General features: G+C 40.8%; 1 protein-coding gene across 15 annotated transcripts in view; it reads right to left on the bottom strand.

Annotated features, from left to right (window-relative positions):
* Positions 1–14,882, bottom strand: part of FTO (FTO alpha-ketoglutarate dependent dioxygenase) — a 397,366-nt gene that overhangs the window by 147,615 nt on the left and 234,869 nt on the right. The window contains exon 10 of one of the 15 annotated variants that reach the window (XM_075940289.1): positions 11,781–14,694. The exons of 13 other annotated variants lie outside the window; for them this stretch is intronic. In XM_075940289.1, coding sequence (XP_075796404.1) covers positions 14,652–14,694 — 43 coding nt within the window. In that variant the 3' untranslated portion in view covers positions 11,781–14,651. Of the gene's footprint in view, positions 1–11,780; positions 14,695–14,882 lie in introns of those variants that run through there. One more of the 15 variants, XM_075940296.1, reaches the window with a different exon arrangement.

Genomic DNA, 14,882 nt, shown 5'->3' with positions numbered 1-14,882 from the left:
AGGGTTAGTTGAAAAGATGCAGCATTGATCAAGAACAAGATCATGCTAGGAGGAAGGTAGAGGTAGAGAAAATTGTATTATTTAGAGCTGCAATCTGCAATCCTTTCTTTCAAATGGGGATTTGGCTCAAATACATTAACAAAAGCTAATATCTTTTGTTCTACCATCAGTGTCTGAAATGATTAATGCCTAATCTGCATTAATATATATGCCTGTTTTGGTTACTAAACCATCCACGAAATTCACCATGTGTACCAAAGATCTTGAATGAATAATGAATCACATTTAAGTTAGAAAATACTTAAGAGCATATACATAAACCAGAAATTATTAAGGCTGGAAAGAATCTTTATTCTACATAAAGGACAAATGCTGTCCTTTAATTAACAACATTTATCTCTGGGACAAGAACATCAGGTATATAATATAGGAGATTCTTTTAATATAAAGGACAGATGGCAACTTTTCCCCTGGGACTGACTTAGACTGACCCAGAAAAAAAAATCCACCATAATTTTAAAAGGCTTTGAAAATCCTCCAAGGATTGCTAGTCTAGTTACAAGGAAGTCTAACTACCCTGTCTGCAAAGCGAATGATACAGTGTTTCAGAAAGTTCTTCAAGACTAAAATTTACAAAATTAGTTGAAAGAATATGCTCCCTCATCTCCATTATAAGAATAATGCAAGACTGATTATCCTTCACACACAACATTATTTTATTAACATAATTTCTGATGGTGTAGCACTGGATATTAATGTGTAGTCGACTATACGATTAACTAATAAGCCGAGGCTTATTCGTTAATTTTGTCTACTACACACATTTCCTCTCCCTCCTTGCTACCCTGCCAATAAGAATTCATGTAGTTACTCAACTATTCAATTACCCGATATCTAACATCCCTAGTGTAGCATTTATGTACAGGATGGCAAGTACCATAGCATGATAAGGATACAGTTCTCAAATGGTGCAATAGCTTTACAACTTCCAAAGATCAAGTGAAACTTATAATCTTTAAATGAAAATGTCTACCTAGCCTAATGCAGACATACATGTCTGCATGTGAGATTCCAAGTACACATTTTATACTTCTCTAACTAGGTGATAATATCATGAACAGTGGATCAACACGTCTTGTCTGAGTGTTAATATCTGTTTATGTCCCGATGAGTAAAACAATGATAAAGCCAAGAACAAACAGTATTCTAGCCTCTTTATAGTTAGCTCTTCTAACTTCATGCCACAATTTAGTAAAAGAGTTCGTTAACAAAATTATCAGGAAAGGCTCATTAGTTCATAACCACTATTCATTTTTATCTTAATTTTCTTATGAGAAGAGACTTGGATATGAATCCAAAATAATTTGATACTGCTTTTCCAAAAAAATGCTACTTTCTGATTTCAGTTGCACCAGAATAAATCTGGGACAGTGCTAAAAGTCAACGATATTACTCTGGATTTATACTTATGAAAGAAGATCAGAATCTGATCTCTTGAATTATGTGCATCTCTGATACTTGTGCTTTATGTGACACGTGAAACTTTTTATCTGAGTTTTCTTTCCATTATACTAAAGTAAAGTAAAAGTCGGAAAAACAGTATTTTATAAACTTTCAGTCCTTTGGGTATATATAATGCTTTCTTATAATGCTTTCTTAAAAATTCTTCTGTAGGAAATGAAATATTTTGAACAGGATTATTTTCCTTCTGCAATACAGTGGTATTTTGTATTGAATGGCATGCACTTTAAATAATTAAACCCCTGAACTCCATCCCTAAATAAAAATAACATATAGAACAAGCATAATTATCTATACAGAACTTGCCCCTCTCTAAATTAATCCAATTATTCAAATGTCAGTTATAACTGTCAGACAGCAGCTCTTTGGGCTTGACCAAACTGTTAAAAATTAAAACTGTTTTACTTCGTTTAGTCTCTCTGCCTCTTTAATGTAAAATCCGTGGTCTTGACAAAAAGTTGTGGGATTTGACACCCAATGCAACACAACCCTATTTCTGTCATACATGCATAATTCACTTTGGAAATTTGCACTTGCTTTAAAATATTGCTAAAATATACATGTAACATATGCTAATTTAGCTGCAACGGCTTGTAAGCTCCAGTCACTAGGTTATATGTAAACTTTGCCAAGTGCATACACTGTACATAAAGGGATTATAAATGAAAGGAAAGATCACTGTCCCTAGCTTTCACTCTCCAGCCTTGGCCAAACTGACAGCCCCAAATCCCAGCAACATCTAACATGCCCTTCCTGTGGAGAAGACAGCCTGTTCTCAGAGTCTTAATTACATCCCAGCTGACTTCCCAGTGTTGCCAAAATCAGGCAACAAACGATGCACCTTCACTCGCAATATGGTCTGCTAAACAGACTCCCAGTCACACAGAAAGAAACTTTCACAACAAGGAGAAATAAAGGGAGAAGCAGGAGAGTGAGGGAGAGGGCAAGCAGCAATCACAAAGATGAAAAAAATCTCTTCCCAGACTCCCTGGGGACCAGCAAGCAGCAGAATGTAACAAACAAGGCCATCCCTTGCTCACAGTGAACTCACAGCCCAAGGTGCCTCACGCCAAGGACTGCTGTTCTCCAAGATGGGCCACAGTAACTAAGACTCAATAGATTAATGATTGTTAAGGAAGGCTAACCAACCCCACACTGCTCAGGCCATTATAATTACAGAAGAACAGCATGCTGCATTCTGCAATTGCAAATGGTATCATATGTTTTCCTGGCTGGTTTGCAGGAGGAGTTTTATTTGCACAGACATGAGATAAAAGAGCTGCAGATTTAAAGGAAAACAAAACCAAACTTTGAATAAGAAAACTAGTAGCAACACAGGTGTTTTCTGGATGTCAATAGCATGCAAGGTACATTTAATTGTGTGTGATTCAGCCTTGTAGACCTCATAAGATCAAAGCTCGCTTAAACAGATTCCTCTCCTCACTACTTGATACAGATGGTTGTATTTATTAATGTATTTAAAATGTAGAACAAATTATGCTTCTCCTCTTATAACAAACCATATTAATAGAAGTGAGATGAAGGACATTAATTTAAGATAATGGGACCTTTTTTAGGATCTGTGAAATAAAATGTCACTCTTAATAAGATATTGTCCTTGAATGTTAAAGGGATGCAGAAATTAATTATTACTAATTCAGAGAACTGTTGTTGCTGTTGAAATTACATCCAATCAGCAAACTCCATAAGAGTCAACAGAATTATATCAGAAGAAGGACTTATAATACTTTTATTGTTAGAAACTCGCCCTATTCAAGTTGCCATACATAAATATACTAAAATCCTACTCAACCACTCTTGTTAGAAATCACATAAAAATTGCTTAGGCCAAATGATTCATGTAATTGGGTAACTAATAAGCGCCTTTAAAAATGACCAAAGTACACATTTACTCAACTGAAATAGATAATTTTAAAATAGTACCTGTTCTAAAAAATATGTTTGCCAATTGGACCACAGCAATGTCAGTTACATGCTACGTGCACGAATATATACTTATTGCCTCAATTTAAAGAATACCCTTTAAAATATGTTATTTTTTCCATTTAATCTATTAAAATTTACATAATGGACCAATTGTGCTCCCATAGGAAACAACAATATTTTGCTATTGACTTTAATGGTAGCATAACCAACCATCTATTGCATATTATATAAAAACTATTAGGACAAACAAGTATGGCTCCACAAATATCTGTGAAGATTAAACTTATTCCTGCAAAAAATCTCATGGAAGTCACTCATACATATGCGTTTGCAGAATAGGGTCCAATCATAGCAATCTGAAAGCACTTTATTAATACCTTATTTTCTTTAATACCATTTAAAAATGGAACATTTTATTTTCAGTAGAGGTGGGAGTATGGGATTCAAACAGAATCCTGAGTTTTACTTTTTATTAAAAATATCTAGTCAGATAAATTCATTATGGAATGAGACCCTTTTAGTATCTTCACCTTCAGCAGAATTCAGAAGACAACTATACGAAGTTGCATAAATGGGATGATAATACTCATCTACTAAACTAGGTATCAGTTACTTTATTATAGAATCATGCTGTAGTGTCCACATTTAACCCACAATGCTAACTAATTAATCCTTGGACACACCTCTTTTTAGGCAAGAATTATTATCCCCCAGAGGAGGAAACTAAGACTAAGACATTCAGTGATTTACCTAAAGCCACAGTGGGAATAAATTTAGACATGAGACTTAGATATAGGAGTACCTGGCTGCCAGATTTTTGACCTTTCTCCATTTTCTCAGTATACAGGTTACATATTAATAAATCACACATAGCTGCGAGTAAATGTTTTATCTACTATGAAGCTGCAGAAAGGCTTGACCTTTTTGGATATCCTCCTCCAATATCTCATTTTAATCTGGGCCCGATTATGTGGTCCCAACCCAAAACATTCCTTTTTTTTGTTTCGAAGTGGCAATTTTTTTGGTCATTAAAAAGTCTACACTGTATGCTTCACTAAACTCTACTAAAGTCCTATTTCTTCAAGGGAAATTCAGGGTAAAATGGCCTGAATATGAAATTGGACACTAGCAGTCCTGATGGGGTCCTGAATACTACCCTGAAATAAGTGAATACTGTATAACGTATTAAAATTGGCACTACTCACTTTTCTATTTAGAGAATTATTAAAATGCAAATACTTTCATTACTCACACTCTAAGAATACTGATGTATGACTATGAAGCAACAATATGAAATAAACTTTTAATTTGGTTCTGAAGTGTTATTATTACTGGAGCCAACTGACAGGAAAAAAACCCCTCTCTTTCCAAGGATTTTGGCATTCTATTGTTCCTTGCTGACTTGGCAAGGAAATGCATTCTGCTGAGTATCAAATGTGGCACCATCAGTACAGACCTGACTGAATCTTCTTATTTACCCAGTAAGTAAGTAGAATACTTTCTAGAAAAAAAAATCCTTAACATTTTTATAAGAGTACAGGGGACTACAAACCCTTAGGCCTGGTCTACACTAGAAAGTTATACCACTTTAAAATATAATGGTACAGTTAAAGTACAGTGCCCCCATGAATATACAGTTGTGTATCCACAAGGTGCTTTAGATCACTATTTCCTAAAAATAAGGTGTTTTATACCACTATTGCTAGTCTCATAAGGAAAAAGGAATAAACAATACCATGTCTTCACAATTCTTTAAAATTGGTTAAAAAAATCACTTCTCTAACCAACAAGCTATATTGGCACATCAGTAGAACGGGCCTACAAATGAGATTGCTTGTGTGATCAAAGATTTGAAATACTGACCTCCTGTGTTCTTTCTGATTTCTAAGAGAAATGAGAATGGATAGTTTTGATGCATGAAATCAAAGGGGCTCTTTCATAATGTGCTCTCTTTATTTCTTCTACAATTGTGCTTTTTCCCAACTTTAGCTAGCAAACAAGTTAAAAATTCCTTCCAAAAACTTGTATGCCCATAAACAAGTGTATTTCTGCCTTTCCTTCAGTTTTGTCGAAGTACTTCTAACTCTCAAAATATAGCACCACAAAGCTCTGGTGATTCATTTATTTAGCTTCCTTGCTATTTTCTTGGTTAAACCTTTGTTTTAAGAGCTCCTCTTTGCAAAACACTCTTTTATTTGCACCAGAAAATATTTATGCTTAATTCACTTTCTTTTCATGCTTTTGATGATTATGCTGTAAAACCTTTGAGAAAGATTGTGGCTGCCTCTACAGAGATGGAGAAGAGAAGAGCAGGGCACAAGAAGCCTCCAAATGCCTCCTTATTTTCAGGAACTGACCATAATCTCAGTCCCTGAAATCTCTTCAGTGAACTAGATCCTCAGGAGTGGGGAGTGGGAGGGGAAGAAAGATCATAGCTCTCCCCCGTCCCCCGACCAGCAGAGTTGGCTAGCCACACAGGAAAACTGTATACCATTTCCTTTTAAGGGATATAGCAGCAGCTGTACTCCACTCTAGCTATAGCTATGTGTCTGAGCGCTTCTTTGAACAATGCATTCTGTTGTTTCCACTAGGGAACGTAACTCTGCAGCACCCCCAAAATATAGCTATTGTAAAAAGCACAATAGAGCCCATTGTAATTTTAAGTGTCCCTAAAAAACAAAAGGGAAGCACTATGGTATGCTCTTCTTATATTGTTAGCAACATTCAGTCAATTAGACGTATGTCTACACTAGGTATAGCTATACTGGCAAACTCTCCAATTATCCAAACAAAATAAGCTATATAATCAAAAAGACTTTGTTGCTGGTATAATGCTGTTGTTTTTTTAAAAAAATCAGAAATCGAATATTCTGAAAACTATTAAATCATCTCACTACTAGAGATTGGTTTCATTTTTTCCACAGCAAATAGCAAAAATTTTAGGACGGATTTTAGCAGGTCAGAAAAGTCCCCCTGGAAACAAGTTGCTATTGAGGCATGGAACTGTGCATCATCCATCAATCTACTAATCACCTTGTTGTTAACTTCTGCCCAGGTCAGGCTTATGGAGCAGTGTGGGGTTCATTTCTCCAGGTGCCATGCAATGTTGGTTTTGCTGCAAGGTCTCCTAATGGCAGCTAGAGAAGGTGTCACAGTGTGCATTTTTTTGACTGGGTTTCTCAGTTTGCTAAACTAATCTGGGATTGAGCATCCACAATAGGTAGAAATGGTTTCTCAGACACATGGAATAACTATCTTGTTGCTGGATCTAAGGGGAAAGATTCAGTTGTCCAAACAGAATGGCATAGGTGTCAAAGTCTAACAACTCTTTGGGAGAAACAGTGTGGTAAGATCTTTACAACTTTATAGGCATCTATGTGAGGAAATAAATATTTATGACTGGCAACGAGATGTTTTTACTTCTCCATATTTAGACAGTATTAAAGTGTTTCTTTGTTTCAGACTATTACATACCTTTGAAAGTCCAATTATTATTATATTTTTTTGCCTATTGATAGTTGGACTACAATTTTTCTAGACTTGTAAAATTCATATATATTTTCATTCTTCCCATATGTGCTGATAGTTGCCATTCATCTCCAGTGGCTCAAGCTTATAAACACTTATTCAACTGAGTAATTTTACTCAAGTAAAGTAGTCCAATTGAAATTCTGGCCACTTTCTCTCTCTTTTGTGACTGGGTTGATAAGGAGGGCTATTTTGGACAATGGCGAGGCTTGGAGGATGTTTGTAAGTTTGTGCTGAGATTCGGACACATCCTCCGTAGTGATTTTGAGCACAGCTGCTGCCCTTTTAAAGAGCTCATGGAAGTGCATGAAATCATCAGTGGAGGAGGCATCACAGCCTCATCTGGTGAAGACAATGAATTTGTGAGGGATGATGCATCAGGAAGTGGTTCCTCCGTAACTTGAGCCTCTACAGTAAGAGACTGTGGCATGGATGAAACTGTGCACTGTGTATAAAAAGGGGGCTAGGTTGCACACTGTGGCTATGTCTAGACTGCAAGCCTCTTTCAAAAGAGGCTCTTTCGAAAGAGAGCGTCTAGACTGCATGCGGAACTTTTGAAAGAGCAAGCCACTTTTTCGAAAGAAAGCACCCAGTGAGTCTGGATGCTCTCTTTCGAAGAAGCCCTATTTACATTCAAGAACGCCTTCTTTCAAAAGAAGCACTTTAGAAAGAAGGCGTTCTTCCTCGTGAAATGAGGTTTACCGCCATCGAAAGAAAAGCCGCGTTCTTTCGGTTTAATTTCGAAAGAACGCGGCTGCAGTCTAGAGGCAGGTGAAGTTTTTTTCGGGAAAAGGCTACTTTTCCCGAAAAAACCCCTGAGTCTGGACACAGCCTGTGGTATCTCCTATAGGAACCCTATGGGCTTCAATAAGGTCAATGCCCAGGCACTGGTAGAGGCATACAGTGGTGTCCATACCCTGTGGGTCATTACATGGCTTGTAGTACTGCAATGGAGGACTACGATGCAGAGAGAAGAAGGTCTGTAAGCCTTCCTCTTTGTCCATGGAGAACTGATATGGCACTGGGACACCCCTTGAGAAGTTGTGGGTTTAGGGGATGCATCAGTGCCAAAAAGCAGCAACTGAGCAGCAGATCTCACCGACAGATCTGCCTGCCACATATATGGCAGTGGTGCCGCAAGTATGCAGTGCCAGAGTGTGCAAAATTGGTTTGTCCTAGGGCTAAGCATATGTGTCAGCAGCAGCAAGGGGGGAAGCTGTTTAAAACTGCTGGGGTGAGAGTGGGGTGGCTTAAAAGCCGGTTCCCCCTAGCACCATTTACGCAGTGCAGGAGGGCATGGGAGGGAGAGGTGCTGCAGTCCCAGAGCCAGTGTGAACTGGGACGGCTTCATCCTGGCTCACGCTGGCCCAGGAGTTAACCCTGCTGTGTTCGTGCCCAGCTTTTACTACATTTAAACTGCCTAGCTGCAGCGGGGGTAGTGAGCGCCCCCCCCTTATCGACTAATTGAGTAGTCGATGAAAATTCCATCAACTACTCTATTAGCTGATTAACAGCAATTTAACTTCCCTAGTCTGTATGGTGCCGACAGAGTGGTTGGTGCCGAAGGTAGAGACTTTTGATACATTGGTGGTACCAAGTATATGATCAGTGCCGCTAATTTGGTTGGTGTCAATAGTGCCACGGAGAGGATGGGTTCCGTGATACTCACAGGCGCCGATGGTGTTGTCGGATATGACACTGTTGTAGATGGGAGTGCCAGTGCCATGGGTTTCAGTACCATTGTCTTTTCTGGTACCAATGATGTGGATAGTGGCACTGATATAGTCAGCGGTACCATAGTGTTTACTGCTGCCACTACAGGGCATTATTTAGTCCCTTTGGGATCAATACAAGCAACAGTCAATGGGACCGCAGTTCCTGACGTACTTGGAGCATCACAGGTACTGATGCGAGATCTCTGTGCCATTGGTCTAGTGGGGGACCGTTTCTTAGATGAAAGTTCCCAATGAGGCACTGAGGAACTTCTCCTTTTGGGTGCCTTTTTGCCCTGAGGGGAACCTGGGAGTGATTATATCTCCCCAGGTTGTGATCCTGGGTCAGAAGCAGGGTGTAGATTCTTCTCTAATAGAATCAACTTCAACCGGAAGTCTCTATCCCTGGGAGCCCGGCCTTGGCGCAGTGAGAGCAGTCCTGAGGCAAACAATGTTCTCCTAAACATCTGACGATTTGCAAATGTCCATCAGAAACCAGCATTGTCTCTTTGCAGGAGGCACAGGATTTAAAGCCTGGAGAACCAGGCACGATGAAAAGTTTTTTTTAAAATGATTAACTATTAACTAACTAACGAACAACAGTAACACTAATAACAAGAACTAAGAAATGATGTAAAACTAATTTAGAAATGTGAAGAAAGCAGAGAACTGTGGAGCTCTGTCTTAGGCTGAGGGTGGTTGAAAAGGAACTGGAGGGCTTGGGCCAGGCACGCGTGGTGCCTACTAGTATGCCACATGCTGGACAGTGCCACGCATGCATGGTCCGCACAGGGACTGCTTCAAAATCTCAGATCCATGCATTGGGGCTGCGCCAAGTTCTAAAGTGGAGCTTCCACAGGGTCATCTCTCTCGAAGAATTAGTAGGACTCATGAATCATACATAGGGAATAACGAGTTATGAGACCACCACTCTGTAATAGCAAGTTCCTGGTCCTTCCATGGAGATGCAGGACTCTTTCCTTGAACCTTGCCTAGAAATGCAGAGCTACTGAGTTTTACAGACATTAGAATGGATATATTCAATAAGCACTAGTATAAGTCTCAGAGGAGTTGCAGCCACTTGCTGAGGCAGAGGGAACTAAAGATGGGAATGAACCTTAGGAACAGCTACATTTGGGGAGGAAGCTTAGATTACAATTCTCAAACTGTAGGTTGGGATCCCAGAGTGGGCTGAAACCCCATTTTAATGGGATCTCTCAGAAGGGAGCAGGATCGGAGTGTAAGGGGGCAAGCCCCAAGGTTCCCTGCTATGTTCTCCTACTCTTGGTGCTCTGAGTAAGGCCGGAACATGGGGTCTTGCCCTCTACCAGCTAGTGCTCTCAGCAGGGATGTGAGTCAGACTGCTGAGGTCAGAGCCAGGACGGGGCTAAGGGTAGGTAGGTCTGGATCCTTTGTGCCCCTCCAACCACCTGGGGTAGTGGGATTTGGATAGCCTCAGGCTTCTGTCTCCATCCTGAGGCTGAGTAATAATTTTTGTTGTCAGAAGGGGATTACAGTGCAATGAAGTTTGAGACCCCCAGCTTAGACTGATGCTTTGTTTTTAGGACTTAAAATTAAGGGCAGATCTTCGGATCAGATAAATTTGGACTTCACTCAGTAAACTCTTATCAAAGGCATGGTTGAAATTCCACCTACTTAGGCATTTCTACTGGTAAATGACAAATTATTTTAATGCACATTTTAAACGTAAATGTCTTTCCTTGAATGGATCAGCATTGTTTTCATTTCTTGAAATGTTTCCTTTAAAAGTTATTTCATGTTCAATTGCTTTTGTGATACTGCTTATTTAAAACAGTACAACAAGCAGTACAGGCAGTCCCCGGGTTACGTACAAGATAGGGACTGTAGGTTTGTTCTTAAGTTGAATCTGTATGTAAGTCGGAACTGGCGTCTAGATTCAGCCGCTACTGAAACTGATCAGTTTCAACAGCGGCTGAATCTGGACGCCAGTTCTGACTTACATACAGATTCAACTTAAGAACCCCAGGCATCCCCAAGTCAGCTGCTGCTGAAACTGATCAGTGGCTGATTCCAGGAAGCCCGGGGCAGAGGCTTCCTGTAGTCAGCCACTGGTCAGTTTCAGCAGCAGCTGACTTGGGGATGCCTGGGGCAGAGCAGCTGGGGTGCTGCCGGGTTGGTCCAGTAGCGCCCAGAGCGGCGCTATGGGACCAACCGGCAGTGCCCCAGCTGCTGTACCACAGGCGTCCGGAGCAAAGCCGTGGAGCATGGGGGCAGCGGGACACCCCAGACGCGCCGTGGCTGTCCTGCTGCCCTCGGGCTCCGCGGCTTTGCTCTGCTTTGCTCCCCCTCTCTGTGGTCTGCAGACCAGGGGGACGGGGAGCAAAGCCGCGGAACACGCGGGCAGCGGACAGCCCAGACGCGTCTGGGCTGTCCGCTGCCTGCGTGTTCCGCGGCTTTGCTCCCCGTCCCCCTGCTTTGCTCCCCGTCCCCCTGGCCTACAGACCAGGGGGACGGGGAGCAAAGCAGAGCAAAGCGGCGGAGCACGCGGGCAGTGGACACCAGGGAGACCAGGGAGACGGGCCCCGTTCATAACTGCGGATCTGACGTAAATCGGATCCGCGTAACTCGGGGACTGCCTGTATTTAATTTTAAGTGAAGTTGCATTTTTCTGCAGTAGAAAAACAATATGGGATATTGGTACTAGATTGCTCCCATAGAAGCTGCATGATAATGTTGTGAGTGGCAGTGTTTCCAAGGGAAAAGTACCACAGTGTGTGCTATTGGTTTGCAGATTACAAGGTAGATTACAACAATTCACTTTTAGTAGACTTGTGTGGGAAGAAAATTTTTCCATGTACAGTTGAGCTCACTGGAAATAGCATGGAAGAGTGTTGACAAAGACATATTTAGGTGATCCAAATGGGACTGTCAACTAAGACTTAGAATAGAGGAATATTGACTACATTCGGAACAGAGAAGAGAAATAAGTAAATGGGTTTCTAACAGAACAAGGCTTTTTTTTACTTTACACCTATACACAGATTTGCTACCAGCCATACACATAAGAGGGAAGTCAACTGCTTCAAATTATTTGAAATGTGGCATTTGTTAGCGGGGGTCGGGAACCTTTTTAGAGTTTTGGGCCACTGACACACAGAAAAATTACTTGGCGGGCCACACACACAAAGTGAGAATAAAAAACAAAACAAAACAAAAAAACCCCACACCGACCCATCACTGACATGGCCCCTGGCTGAGAAGGAGAAACACACTCTTCACATTCCCCTTGCAAACCAGAGACTAGGACCCAGGCTTGTAGATTTTGTGCACTCCAGCATTGTGGGAAGATGGCAGGAAGGCTACAGCACCAGTGCAGGCTCCCTAATGCTAGGGAGAGCCCTAAGCCTCAGGGGCCAGATCCCCACCCCTATTTTTAAAAATAAAATTGACCATTTAACAGTTTATTCAATGTACACCTAATGGGTCTCAGGACGAATATTTCCAAATAGTGAGAATATTATTAGTGTTGTGTTCTTTTCATACAAAACTATCTCTTATTCCACAGAACCCACAAACTTGGTCTTGCTCTGGAGGAATATTTTAACAATGCCAGCTGATGCATCAGAATATGGCATCCTCAGTGCTTAAGGCTTGTTTCTACTTGTACAGAAAGAGTAGGGGAATCTGAAAAGTGCCCACACTCCAATTGTGATAAAAGATCAACAGCCAAATAGCCCCAAGGGATTGAAGTTATTACTAGCACAGAGATCTGTCTCATGAAACAACTTGTCCTCAGCAGCACATGACACTGGGGTACGAGCACAGAACAGCACACTATGTAAAGTTTAGATATTGTATGTTAACAGTCCCAAGTTCTAATTATAGAAGTTTTTCTTTTTTTTTCTTCTATTGTCCCAATAAAATTATGACAAGTGAAATGAAACAAACAGACTTTCCGCTAGACTCTCTGTAGCGACCAACAGTCACCAAATTCAACACAAACTTTAGAGGCTCATACCTTTGTCTATCATAAATTACTTTTTTAAAGTGATTGCCTAATGATACTATACTGAAAAAAGGGCCATAAGCTTATGATTCTTTCTTGCAGCATGATAAGGATGACTGATGAGGGCTAGATATTTCATGGACATCTAATGTCAAATGGAGAACATTTTCTGTAATTGTTCAGACTGGGGCTCCAGCCAGACATATTATATAGACAGATCTAAGCTGAAATATACAGATTTGTAACGGAATCTCTCAAAGTGATGGGCTGTGGGAGGAAAGTTTAGGCCAGGGGTCTCAAACTCCCAGACCATGAGCCATCCCTGACTGAAGCAATTGTGCAATCCATCCTGGGACTCCCAGCAGACTGGAGGGAGGCCTGTTGATTAACCAGGCCCGGCCAAAGAATTTGTGGGGCCCAAGACGGCACGCTTTGGTTGGGCAGCAGGCAAGTGGCTGGGTGGGTGGGTGTCGGGCAGTGCAGGGCCCTAAAGGCAGGGGGTCCAAGGCAACTGCCTTGCTCACTTTGCCAAAAGGCCATGCCTGCTGTTACCGGCCCCCGCAGCTTCCTGACATTGCCCCAACCTCTCCCCCCATGGCACCCTATCCCCCAGGAATGCAGGTTTGGGGATCACTGGAAAGGAGGGGGGGGGGGCATGGCGCCATGCAGTCTAAGCAGTCAGGGCCTCCCTCCCCTACTCCCTGTGGTGATGCGGGGGGGGGGAGGGGGGACACTGAACTCCGTTTCTCTGTGGCTTTTGCTGCTGTGGAGAATGCGGATGGCTCATTTATTACTTTACCAAAATCCATGCATAGGGATAAATCTTATTCCCTAACTAGTTAAGCTTATGTTACCTAGTTATGTTATGCAAACAGGCCAAGTTGGAAGCCTCTTGTCAATCTGTCTCATACACAGAGCTGCAATAAACAGACTCAAGAGGGATTGCCTGGCTTGTTAAAAAGGGAGGAAGTTAAGGGAAGGGGGCCGGTGATAATCTTTTGAGGCTCTAAGAGACCTCCCTACCCAGCAAGAAAAATCACACTACTTCACTGAGCAAAAACCACAAACCAAATATAAGGAATAGAAAAAGAACTGCAAATCATTTTAATATTTGCCTCTTCAAACAGAAGTGAATTCTACTGTATAATTCCAACCCTATTTTAATTTTACCATTGATGTCATAAAATTCTTTTGATGTGCTATTTAAAAATGTATTACATTTGCATTCAAAATATTTGTTTTTAATCAATATTTGATAAAACTATAAAAGCAAAATTTATCTTTATTACTAGAAGCGTTGAGATTTTAAAATGGCATTCCTTTTAGACAAAGGAAATACATCATCCTACTACAGTATTTGGTTAATACAATCCTTGATCCTGGAATTCAGTATACCTTGCATGTGCTTTTCAGGAATGCACAAGATGAATGCTGTATTCTTGAAGAATTTAATACCTGTTGCAATTTTCTCCAATTTATTATATGAAATAACAACATGAGAAGCAATTACAATAAAGAAAAAAGTTCAGGTGAAACAGCATTAGTTCAACATTTAGGATCAAGTGTTAATGCAGATTAACAAATTTCATTCTTTTTATCAGCAGTACAGGAGACACGCTGCTTCTAGCTTTTATAGTCAGGAATGTCTGTTAGTTAAATGACTTTGTAAAGGCAGTCAAGTGAGGGCAGACAGCGACAGTTTAATTAAGCAGCTTGCTATAACTCTATCCGGGAGCTGGAGGCAAAGGACTAGAAACAAGTGTAAATCTGCACTCAATATTGAGCAGAAACAACAACAACAAAAAAAGGAAGACACTTTTGATGGCAGGGTCTCTCATTTACTCTGGCGTCAGGTTGGCTACAGGTGAACAGGAGCAATGTAACCGCGGTAGCAGAAGAAAGGTGAGGTTAAGAGAGCAATCATTTATCTTGTATTGATTTCTGGACACTGTGTCCTAGATGCATTCCAAGATAGAATGACAGCTTTCTGCTTTGTGTCTGTAAGAGAAGAAAATGACTAGTACCAGGACTCATTGTTTTCCTATCATATTTCTTTTTAGAAACATACCGCACTTAGATTTCTTAAGACAGAGAAATCCAAACAAGTTTATCACAGAAAAGGAGGGTTAGCGTATAGTTAATCAGCCATTTGTCTTTGCTGCTATGTAACGTTAGGTCAAGAGGTC

Source organism: Pelodiscus sinensis, chromosome 12 (genome assembly GCF_049634645.1).
Source record: "Pelodiscus sinensis isolate JC-2024 chromosome 12, ASM4963464v1, whole genome shotgun sequence".
In the NCBI taxonomy this organism is placed as follows: Eukaryota; Metazoa; Chordata; order Testudines; family Trionychidae; genus Pelodiscus; species Pelodiscus sinensis.
Note: the sequence above shows the minus strand (reverse complement) of the source record. Positions and strands in the feature narration are given on the sequence as shown.